Raw genomic sequence first — 12,705 nt, forward strand, 5'->3', positions numbered from 1 at the left:
CGTCTTTGCGGCAACATTTCGAAAGGTAAAGCACCTCATAGATAAGCCTGTTAGAAGCACTTTTAGTTGAATTAATTTTTGTCAACCATTGTATTGTGTTGCTTATGTCAATTCTGGTGTCCTGTGAAAGAAAAATTAAAATAGCTTCTCTTAAGAGCAAAGAGTGACAGAAGTAAGAAAAGAGCTTAAAGCAGTGTGGTGCGTGGTGGTGTCTCTGGCTGAATATATGTGTTAGTAAGACTAACCTAAAGTAGAATATGCTGAAAACATCCCTTTGGGGTTGCCCCTACCCTGCCTCCTGTTTTCTCATTTCAAGTCAAATGAAAGAAAGTGTCACAACGGGTCACTTTTTTGTGACTTCAACACTGAAAGTAATAATAGAAGATAAAATTAGATTCAGTATACACTTTTCAAAGGAACAGTTAATCTAGAACTGTTTAATTCTCTTATGTTTGTCCCTCTGGGGTAAGTTTTAAAAGTTGTAGATATACAGCAGTGTTTTCTTTTCAGAAATGGATTCAGGAAGAACCTCTTTAAGAAGCCAAAACTATTCAAATAACCTATCGTTTCTGCACTAATATAAGAGGCTATTTGACCATGTGACCTTGTTAATGTTGTGATACAGACATGACCAGTCCAAAGGCAGACAGGCATAACAAGGTGAAACATAGGGTTTTGTTCATTTCCCTGTAATAAAAATATTTGAAAGTGTGGTATAGGTATTCAGGGAGAGGTGATAAACAAAATGAATTTCAGATATTGATAAATATTCATATATGAATGTCTCTGTCACCAAAATATATGTAAGAGAAAATCACCAAAAGATATGTACTGTAAGAGAAAAATCCGTTTTCGTTTAAATACTTTTTACATATAATTGTGTGTTCACTGGAAACTACATGAAGCCTGTTCTGATATAAAACAGTATTTCATAGTACCATTGGATTCCCAGAGCAACAGTCTGTAAAAATCTGTAAAAGGTCTAAAGAGAAACCCTTCAACAAGGGTTCTGAAGGTTTTGAGGCTTCTTCACTCTGGAGGAAATGGTTAAATCTAAATTTCTAAGGTGTGTATGATGCTTCATTTCTGTTTTGGATATGATTAGACATCAGAAACTCGGATTTCAGTGAGAATATTAGACATTTGAGTTGTTATTATTAGGGAGACTGTTAAGTTTAACAATAATCACGAACAATAAAAAGGTTTTAAGCTGCTCTGTTTTTCTTTAGACGATTATTTCCTTTTCTTCTAAAACCCCTGAGGAGAGCGTGTGTGTGTACGTGAGAATGAGAGAGAGAGAGAGAGAGAGAGAGAGAGAGAGAGAGAGAGAGAGAGAGAGAGAGAGAGAGAGAGAGAGCACTCCACCCTCCAACCGCTCCTCGGCACTGCTCCCAGCATCCTCTTCTCTCGGCCTCTCTCTCTCTTTCTCTCAGAAGATCAAACTCATATTAGGATAAATGCACATCTGGTGGTTCTCTCCTCATCACTAACATCAGCACAGCGTGGCCTCGGGGTCCGGCATGTCGTTGTCAAGGAAGCACGAACGCTTCTTTTGAGCGTCCGTTTCATTTCTGCCGCGCGCCCGTCTCACCTTTAGTCCAGACGAGAAAGATGGCCGCCGCCGCCAAGCTGCTGACCAGCGCGGGCCTGCTGCTGGCGTTCGGCTCACTGTGCCTGCTCGCCATGGCTATCTGCACCGACTACTGGTACGAGACGGACGCGCGGCGGCACCGCGAGCGCTGCAAGAGCTACGCGAGCAACCGCAACGACCCGGGCTACATCTCCATCTCGAATCGCAACCTGCCTCTCCGGATGCCGCCGGAAATCAGTGATGGAGCGCTGATCAGAGAGAAGCGGCACCTTGCTGCTCCGCTGGCAGCTATGGAGTCGCACTGCAGCCGCCGGTTCAATTCCACTGTGTCAGGTCTGTGGAGGAAGTGTTACCGCGACGGCTTCGACCTGGAGACGGACGAGCTCATCTACAGAGGTGAGGCTTTCACTTAGCTGCCTGTTTTTCTTTGCTTCCATCGGTGCAAAAATCAAGAGCTTGAGTGTTAAGCGGGTCTAATGTTTAGATTTCGAGAGAGAAACTTCTGAAAAACAGTGCTTATTCGGCAGTAGAGATTGGAGCTTTTTTATAGTTTGTTTTTATTTGTGTCAGAAATACAAAGGGGTTTAAAATGTTTGTTTTTTTAATCAGCTAAAGGAATTTTGTAGCTCACTGCCGTTGTATAGTCATTACATACATCCAGGCCGTAATTTCCTGTGTTTTGGAAATGTTTACACTTCCCTTAAACACTTCCCCCTGCTCACATACACACTTCCCCCTGCTCACGGTTATCTAAATTCCCCAAATATCATATAGCTCAGTCAGACTGATTTCAGACTTTAAAAGGAATTGTAAGATTAGATTTTATTCTATTTGTCCAATGACTTGTGCATTCACCGGCGTTTAAATCCTCTGTCCATGGTCCTGAATCCTATCCGAGCTCGTTACTAATCAAATGTAGGGAAGAGTACAAATTCATGGGGGTTGTGGGGGAAGGGGGGCCTTCATCACTTCCGTTGTGCAGGGTGCATTTGCATTAGCTAGAAATCCGCCATGATATAATGATTTATAATGGGTTTAATGTGCGGAGGGGGTGTAAGAGAAGCAAAGCGTGAATTATTTATAAGCTCACAGGCAGGAGGAATTGGAGGGTAGGGGGAAACATGTGAATGGGGGCTACACAGCATTCAACTAGGACTTATGCAGAAAGGTGTGTACCAGGCTGGAGTATAGCTTAGTAAAACCAGGAGTTTTTTTTCTTTACAGTTTAGAAATCCTTTGAGGTATAGCAAGAACTGTGAATATTAGATAACAAAAGCATCCGAGAGTGTTATGTAAGAAAACATTCATCTATTGGCTTTTTTTTTTCTTTAAAATACTAACCATGTATATTTTTTTGATTATGTGGCCGTCTGCACTATATATATATACAATATATATACCATTTCATGCAAATGTTGTTTTTTTCAATATTTTTGTTGCCACCTTTGCACAAGTTCTGTTGCTTCTTGGCTGCCAGACCACTAGACTTCATATTCATCAATAATTTGTTCATTGGAGTTCCCTTGCGTATTTAAGTGGCTTTATAGATGCCATGAATGAGAAAGCAATGATGAAGCACTCTGCCTGTACAATACATTTGAAAGAGAACCAGCAGCCAGGATTACATTTCTGTCTGCTTTATGGCCCAGACTATCTGTCTTTCTCACTTACTACATGTCTTTTGTCCATGACCTATTTGGCTTTGACTTTAGGTTGTCTGTGTCGGTTTTTCACTAATATTTATTTAATATTTTTATGTTGAAGTGATATTCAAATGTTTGTACAGATGGTGAGAAAAATGAGTCTTATGAATATGCGGCATCAGATTATATCATCACTGTCAGAGTTCATTTGTGTGTGCTGTTAATAATTATACTTCTTTAATCAATAAATATGCCGTTTTACTTAATGAGATATTTGGGAAGTAAACAACATTACCATCAGGAACGTGAGAATAGTTTTACCTTTTCCAAAATGTAAATTACCTCAGACAAGTATTTCTCTTTTTGAATTGTACAGACTTGAAATTTCAAAGAAAACAGGCACAAATGCTTATATTGCTATTGCTTATACAAATTTTTATACACTACTCGACATAACATTTTCTCTCATGACAGTATGTAGGAAAATTATTGACATTCCGAATTTACCTTGAAACATTCTATCTGGAGGAGTGATCCATTACCCATATGCAAACATGTTTATACCTAAAATTATCAATCATTCTTCGTGTTTTTCGAGTTTGACAATTTTCAGTGCCAAAAATGTTGGCGTCAGCTAATTATTTATGTTAATACACTAATAATAACTTTTATAAAAGGTTACCATTGATATAACATTAAGACAATTCATGATTTTGTATGCGGGGGCACAGTGGCTTAGTGGTTAGCATGTTCGCCTCACACCTCCAGGGGTTCGATTCCCACCTCCGCCTTGTGTGTGTGGAATTTGCATGTTCTCCCCATGCCTCGGGGGTTTTCTCCAGGTACTTCGGTTTCCTCCCCCTGTCCAAAGACATGCAGGGTAGGTTGATTGACACCGCTGGAAAATTGTTCGTAGTGTGTGATTGCGTGAGTGAATGAGAGTGTGTGTGTGCCCTGCGATGGGTTGGCACTCAGCCTTGATCCCCGATGATGCCTGAGATAGGCACAGGCTCCCCGTGACCCGAGGAAGTTCGGATAAGCGGTAGAAAATGAATGAATGAATGAATGATTTTGTATTATTTGGTGCATCATACTCAGATATGTTCCTTTTAGGATTATGTGTGATTCTTCTGTTTATGGTGTTTATACATAGATGTCTCAGGTCAGGTCACACTGAAAGCCCTTCATAATTATCACAAGTTATTTCCAAACCTTTAACATATCATTTAAGACTTCGAACCTGATGTTACTAATGCACAAGAAGCTGCATGCTAGCAAACTCCTCTAATCAGCATATGTGCTGTGTTTGCCCTTTATACATGTGCTGATGCTGCATTTTCACACACAATAAAACAACTGGTTACAGCCAAGCAAAACAAGTCAGTGGTGCGAACCAGGCTATTATCTTCCACAGCAGGCTCAGGCAATATGCAAGCACTGATAGAGGATTGAACTTCTGCTCTGGAACTGATGGCCTCGGCTTGGCCTGACTGAAAATAAATCTGATGTTTAAAGCTTGTTTTTAGGGATTTTAGTGTAGCAGTGCTGCTGATGATTTTTTTTAAATCAAACCATAACATTGCTATATTTTCTCAGTCAAGGCCTTCTTATGTTTACAATTACCATTTCAGCACAGACCTGCAACAAATGCTTATTAAATTTTAGCTTAGCTATAGATAGTTTACTTATTGGATTGCAGTGCTGTATAATAATGAGCTGGAAATACTTTATTTATTGTACATTATCTTTTGCGAGTAATTATTTAATTATGTTTTAATCTGATTTACTTCCCCAGCCACTTTCATTACTATAGTAGTAATTATTTCTTACCAGCCCGATGGCATTTCAAGACTAGAATTTTCATTATTTTCAGCTCTACCGGTGTGAGATTTGACTCCTTCAAATCAAAAATCTGACTCAAAGAGTCAGTTCATGGAGCTAACTGGTTTGTGAATGATGTTTTACTACTTTTTACCTCATTTTTAGAAAACACTAAGCCTGTAGTCTAAAGAGTGCAAAATATACTAAAAATTATTTTGGTCTACAAACAATTGTCTGCATTTTAAAAATAAACTCAGTATTTAAACTATTTAGCTATATTTTAATAGCTACAGCACAGTAACAAATTTATTCATAGATTTCAAGAAAGGATTTTTGATTATACATACTCTATACACTCAGTAATTTCTGAGTAGTTATTTCATACTTCTTTTAGTTCTATTGATATATGATTGATATATGTTATATATTATATAAGTTTTTGATGTATGGTACTTGTTTATTTCCCTTTAAGCAGAACAGATTCAGGATTGAGATCCACTTCCTGTAATACAGTATATTATAGTGGCTAATTGGTATGAAACTCTCACCTGCTTGCTTGAGTTTAATTAGAGGCTGATGATGGAAAATGACACTTCTAATCCCCTGTATCACAGCTGGCTGTTTGACTGGCACATCACCCACCCAACCCCACCCCACCTCACCCTCTCTCTATCTCCCACTCCCACTCTCATACATACATACATACATACATACATACATACATACATACATACATACATACATACACACATACATACATACATACATACATACATACATACATACACATACATACATACACACATACATACATACATACATACATACATACATACATACATACATACATACATACACATACATACATACATACATACATACATACATACATATACATACATACATACACACATACATACACACATACATACATACATACATACATACATACATACATACATACATACATACATACACACATACATACACACATACATACATACATACATACATACATACATACACATACATACATACACACATACATACATACATACATACATACATACATACATACATACATACATACATACATACATACATACACACATACATACATACATACATACATACATACACACATACATACATACATACATACATACATACATACATACATACATACATACATACATACATACACATACATACATACATACATACATACATACACACATACATACATACATACATACACATACATACATACACACATACATACATACATACATACATACATACATACATACACACACATGCATACAGTCAAGGACATATTTTTGTCTAGAGGCTAGTGAAGGAACGTATCATTATTGATGCTATATCATATAACATGTTACCAGGAACTTCATTCATGATGGTCCAAAATATGAAACATAACTAAAAAATAAATAGATAAATAGTATAATATTCTTTAATAAACATAAATTGTTAGCATTTGTTGTGATATACAGTAAGAGAAACAAAACACTTTAGGACATACTGTTTGCCCCATACTGTTATTTAGACAATAATCAATTTTGGGGCAATAATCATGCAGGCATCACATCACACTGTTGTTGAATGATTTACTATAATAGTACAGTCCTAAATATTTTATATCTTAAATGATTTAAGGTTTAAAATCTAATGCCAATCCAATCTAATCCCCTGCTTTTGTGTTTCCTCTTTAAACAATTTTCTCAGAAATATAGTACAATACATTCTACAATGCTGCATGAGTGACAGTAACTGGAATTGTATGTTTAAGCCCTCAGCTATAAAAATGACTAGGTAAAGAAATAGCTAGCAGTGAAGTTTTAAAGACTGAGAGAAAAATCAGCTCATACTGGAACGGTTGGAGGCAGTTACACTGGCATAATTATGGCGATGGTAATAACGTAGGAACATCTGTGAAAACTAACACATTAAATTGTGTTAGAATAAATTAGCTTTCTTTATCTTTTTAAATTTGTCCTAAGGGTGTGCCAGTTTTTGCACACAACAGCATCCAGCATTCTTCCATCAAGAAACATTTCTGTCTTTCTCAGTTTATTCCTAAAAAGCATGCATGATACAAATAAAATTCAATTGAGTGGAAATGTCCTAAATTCATGACCCTCCCTTCATTTATTTCACATCACTCACATGTACGTTCAACATTCACCCGAACACTCAGTTATCTAATCAGCCAACCATGTGCCAGCAGCAAAATGTGTAAAATTATGCAGGTACATTTAGGGCTTTAATTAACATTCACATCAATCAGATTTGGAAAAATTGTGATATTTGTTATTTTGTCTCTAGAACTGCTGATTAACTAAGAACTTCATACAAAACAGTCTCAAAACAGTTTGCAGTGAAAGGCGTGACCAACAACAACAACAACAACAACAACAAAAAAAAACTGAGTGAGCAACAGTTGTGGGTGGAAATGCCTTGTTGATAAGGGAAGTCAGAGTACACATCAGTACACATCAATTCTGTCAGTCAAGAACAGGAATCTGATGCTATCATGGGCTCAAACTGGACAGCTGAATGCTGGAAAAACTCTAGATGATTTGTTTTCTGTCCATTTTCAATGGGCCTGTGCCCATGATAGCATCGAGTATAGAGTCCTGTTCTTGACTGCCAGGAGAGAAACCTGTTGTGGTCTTGAGCTGTTGTAGCTCATCCACCTCAAGGTTCAGTGCTTTATGCTTTTCTGCTCACCAGAGTTGTAAAGAGTGATGACTTGAGTTATTATGTCCTTTCTGGTAGCTCAAACTGATTCTTTGTAATCTCTTATCAACAATGAATTGTGTTTCTGTTTATCGCTTCACTCTGTGTAAACTCTAGAGACGGTTGTGTGTGAAAATCCCAGGAGATCAGCAGTGTATGTGATACTAGAACCAGCCCATCTGCTACTAATGCCACATTCAAAGTCACAGCAATCAAATTTCCTTTTCATTCTGATGTCTGGTGTGAATATTAACTGAAAATCCTGACTTGTATATGTGTAATTTTATACATTGTGATGACATGATACAATAAATGTAATATTAATTAAGTCTCACCTTTGGTTTAATTGTCATGGTATTAAAAAAAAAAAGGATGGATTGTTATTGTATAAAAAAAATCTTTCATTTTAGGATTTAGCAAATCAATTTTAGAAGCATTTGGGTTCTTTTGAAAAAATATGTATTTTCTGCAAAATATATGCTTTTTCACACTGTTCTTATTATTTTATTCTTATTTGTTTAGTTGAATTTTTGATCATGTGTTTATCCTTTTTCTCACTAATCTGCCCCTGCAGGTGTGATTCAGAGATGCACTCCAGTGACCTATCACTACACCTCCTCCATCCTTCCCCGAAATCTCCCAGTCAACATCACTAAAACTATTCGGCAAGATGAGTGGCATGCTCTACGTAAGTCTTAATTACTTACAACCTTGGCACTGACCATACAGTTTACCCAGAGAATCACTGGTATACTCATATTACTGTACTTATTATACAAAGAGCCAAAATGTATTATTATTCCATTTTGCATTGACTATTTTAAGTGGCTATATGATTAGCACTGATATAGTGATACTTTCCCTGGCTGAGAGGTTAAGTGGTGTGTGTGTGTGTGTGTGTGTGTGTGTGTGTGTGTGTGTGTGTGTGTGTGTGTGTGTGTGTGTGTGTGTGTGTGTGTGTGTGTGTGTGTGTGTGTGTGTGTGTGTAGATCTGCGCAGGATGACTGCAGGCTTTGTGGGCATGGCTGTCTCCATCATCCTCTTTGGGTGGATCATTGGGGTGCTGGGCTGCTGCCAGCAGCACGACCTCATGCAGTATGTAGCTGGCCTACTCTTCCTCATGGGAGGTAAGTGAAACAGAATGATTGTGTGTGTGTGTGTGTTTGTGTGTGTTTCTGCGTGTGTTGTTGTTGTTGTTTTTGTTGTTATTTTTGTTTTTGAATGTTGGGTTTACTGCATTATTTTTTAAGATGCTTCTTTCAAGACCACTGTGATCTAGGATATTTAAATCTCGCCGCTTTGATTGTGTCGCCATCTTGTGGTAATATTATGCCATTTAATACAGCTTGTCTAGTTTGTACACGAGTTAAGCGTTTGCTTGTGAAATAACCCATGAGCATTGTTAACTAGTGTGCTAGTAACTAATCTCAAAAGGGGAAAAAGTGAACCTGTGGTCGTATGAACAGTTCTGATATTGGGAAAGATTTGGTTATTTCAGGTGATGCTTTGAAGGCCAGCCTTTATTTACATAAAATAGGTCAAATTAATGAGAATCAAACAAATGATTAATGCTTAAATAAGGTCCAAAATAATAATGATGTCTAGATCCTATTCTTAGCTTGTGGAGATTTTTGTTGTTGTTGTTATTGATGATGATGAGGAGGAGGAGGAGGAGGAGGAGGAGGATGCTGATGATGATAATAATATTAATAATGATGATGTTGCTGCTGAATATGATTTTGTCCCTGTCATCATTTGGTTTGGTTCTCCTTCTGGTCCTCTGTTGCTCAACATTTAATTTGAAATCGTTTTTAATGAGATAATATTTGAGTGATTAATTGTTAGGTAGCGGTGGTTGTGTGGTTACAAAAATGTAAGGTGATGATTTAAATTTTTATCGTACACATTTTTCTTTGCATTCACTTCATCACATCCTAATTCCTTGCAGTATGTAGGCTTATTTAATACTTTATGAAGTATGTGTACTTATTTTACATGCTTGTTTTTCATTATGTATGCTAATTTTGTATATTTGGCTTTTTTCAAATATTCATATACGACGCATTTTTGTGTGTGCAGGCATATTTTTTTACTTTTAGTCTTTTCGGTTATTGCATACTAATTTTTCATTCTTGTTTTGAAGTGTCTATTTTTATTTTGTACAGTGGTTTTGTTTAGTATGTTTTGAGATCACAGGAGAACACACAAATCATTAACAGTGTGCGATTTGAGTTAAATCTCTGAAGAGTCAGTGTTTCAATATATTCGATATAATAAATAAGCAATTTAGCTTAATTTCTTTTGAGCTGAACTGTAGTGGCATGATCTGGTATGCATGTAGCTTAGGCATGGGAGCACAAAATAATGGCCCAAGGTGATAAAGAATTTTGTTCTTGCATCCTGAAATGTCCCATGTGAAGAACTCATGTTCAAACCCTTGTCAGAATTAATCTGAATTAAATCCAGTGTTCAGGTTGTTCCACATCTATCTGTTCTAACCACTCTCATTCTTCCTCCTGCCAGGAACCTGCTGTATTATCTCCCTGTGCACTTGTGTGGCGGGAATCAATTTTGAGCTGTCAAGGTATCCTCAATACTTGTACGGCCTTCCTGAGGACATCAGTCACGGCTACGGCTGGTCCATGTTCTGTGCCTGGGGAGGGCTGGGTCTTACATTACTGGCCGGCTTCCTGTGCACCCTCGCACCATCTTTAAGCAGCCCCTCAACCCATACAACCGTCCACAAACCAAGGCATGAGAATGGCACTGTGTGAGAAACCTTCCCACAAATTTTACACAACATCAGCACAGGATGCTGGTCATCATCATCATCATCATCATCACATCACCACACACACACACACACACACACACACACACACACACACACACACACACACACACACATACGCACAGACTGCTGAAATCACCCACCATCCAGTTTAACACCTCTCATCGGCATTAGGACGAGTGCTCGAGGTGGCTGGATAATAATATTTGTCTCCTGCATGGCAGCTAGTGACGTGTAATTGTACACAACAAAGTAGAATGAGCGTTCACTGTCATTCCTCAAGCACAAGACATAAGACACTGTCAGGATAGTTTCATCATAGGAAATGTACATAACCACACACACACTGTACACATATAAACCATTCCAACTAAACATTCCACCTTGTCCAAAACCTACACTGAAAAAGATGTCCAAAAGGCGATTTTTCTATTTCTTTTTGAACATACATTCTAAAATGGTGCTCTCTGTTCACAGTACCACATGCACAAGCATTTCAAAAAGTCAGGACTAGCAGGGACAAACTCCATCTGGAAGCCATGTTTTTTTATCTTTAGCTAGACTACTGCTTTTTTTTTTTTAACCCTGATCAGGAACTGTATAAACATCACCATGGTCCAAGCTGTTTGTGCTTTGTTAAAAAACTGACCTTGTAGCATTGGTATTTTCCTAAATCCTGTATTGCTGCAGAAAAAAAAACTAGCCTGCTACAGCATTTCCTGAATAGAGCTTTAAAAAAAGCTATATCAGCAAGAAAAAAGCAGAAAAAAATGCTACACTAGTTTTCACTGAACTGAAGGATCTGGATTTATTGATGTAAAGTCCGTGACTTAAGGCTGAGGACTTTACTGAAGAGGAACACAGCCATGAGAGGGAGGAAAGGATTTGTGGAATTATGAGATAAAAGAAACATTAAAGGTTGGATTGAAACATCGATGCATTAGTGAAGCAAACTTTCTCTAGCCTCCGTGAGTGTGTCTTTAGAAATCCATTTTTTTCTGTAGAATTCATCCCACTGTTTATAAGAAACAAAGCTTAGCAAAAAAATAGGGCTGTTTTCTTTTTTGTTATGCTGACACTGGGCAACTTCACTGTTTTGCCGGATTTGAAACATTTCAATCCTCGAGAGCACACAGTAAATAATTGAGCTGACTTTAATAACAATGCTTCTTTGAACATCACATCTTCACGTAGAGTGGAAATACTGTTGTGCGCTCACTCCAGGAATCCTAATTATTTATGATCAATTATAAAAATGGAGAAAACTCCTTTATAGTTGTTTTCTCTCCCACGGGGCTTTGACATCTTTCCTGAGAAAAAAAAAAAAAAAACATGAAGAGGCATGAAGCCTGGGATCCAACTTTTACATAATTTGACCTCTCTCAAATAACAATGAGTGGTGCAAAGAAAGTGTCCCAATGTTGTAGTCAAGGTACACTGGTTTGTAACATACTGTAATGTATATATTACCCATGCAGACTGAACCTTGGCCATAGTCCGGCAAAAATGTTCTAATAATACACAATATGTATAACAATTCTTACTAATGAAGTGCCTCCAAAAATACACAGCCACATTTAATATAACAGTCAGTTTTATAGTAGTACTGACAAATAAATTGTATCTTATACCACAGGGCTGTTGAGTCCTCGATTCTGATTGGACAGAAGGTGTTGGTTCATTATCAATGGCAGCAGCTCTGCCGCTAGTACTAGTTGTAAATTGAATTAAAGTTTTATATTAAAGAACTCGTTTTAATACCCTGTCCTCTAAATTGGTTGATGCTCACAAACATTAATATAAAAACCTATGTAATTGTTGATATAGTGACATTTTCTGTAAGGAGAACTGTATTTATTTGGAAGGCATCGTCAGTATCAGTGTTAACTGTCAGAGGCACAAGAAAGTCTTGAGAACTGTCCACTTTTTTGGTAACATGATGCTTGATTCTTTCACGTGAAAGAAAAACAAGGGGCTAGGAAAGAAATGACTGTTTTAGCTGCTATAACGTAAGCGATAACAGGAACTAATATATTTTTTAGACACACCACAACATTACCTGTAACCATATACTATAAAAATGTATGACGGATTCTTAG

General features: G+C 37.4%; 1 protein-coding gene across 1 annotated transcript; it reads left to right on the forward strand.

Moving 5' to 3' along the window:
* Positions 1–1,351: 1,351 nt before the first annotated feature.
* tmem276b (transmembrane protein 276b) lies at positions 1,352–12,597 on the forward strand. Its single transcript, XM_027137164.2, has 4 exons — positions 1,352–1,987; positions 8,390–8,503; positions 8,805–8,942; positions 10,339–12,597. Exons 1-4 carry the CDS (start codon positions 1,612–1,614, stop codon positions 10,587–10,589), a joined length of 879 nt encoding a protein of 292 aa, XP_026992965.2. The 5' UTR covers positions 1,352–1,611; the 3' UTR covers positions 10,590–12,597.
* Positions 12,598–12,705: the final 108 nt, after the last annotated feature.

The sequence above is a fragment of the Tachysurus fulvidraco genome, chromosome 1, assembly GCF_022655615.1.
Source record: "Tachysurus fulvidraco isolate hzauxx_2018 chromosome 1, HZAU_PFXX_2.0, whole genome shotgun sequence".
NCBI lineage: Eukaryota > Metazoa > Chordata > Actinopteri > Siluriformes > Bagridae > Tachysurus > Tachysurus fulvidraco.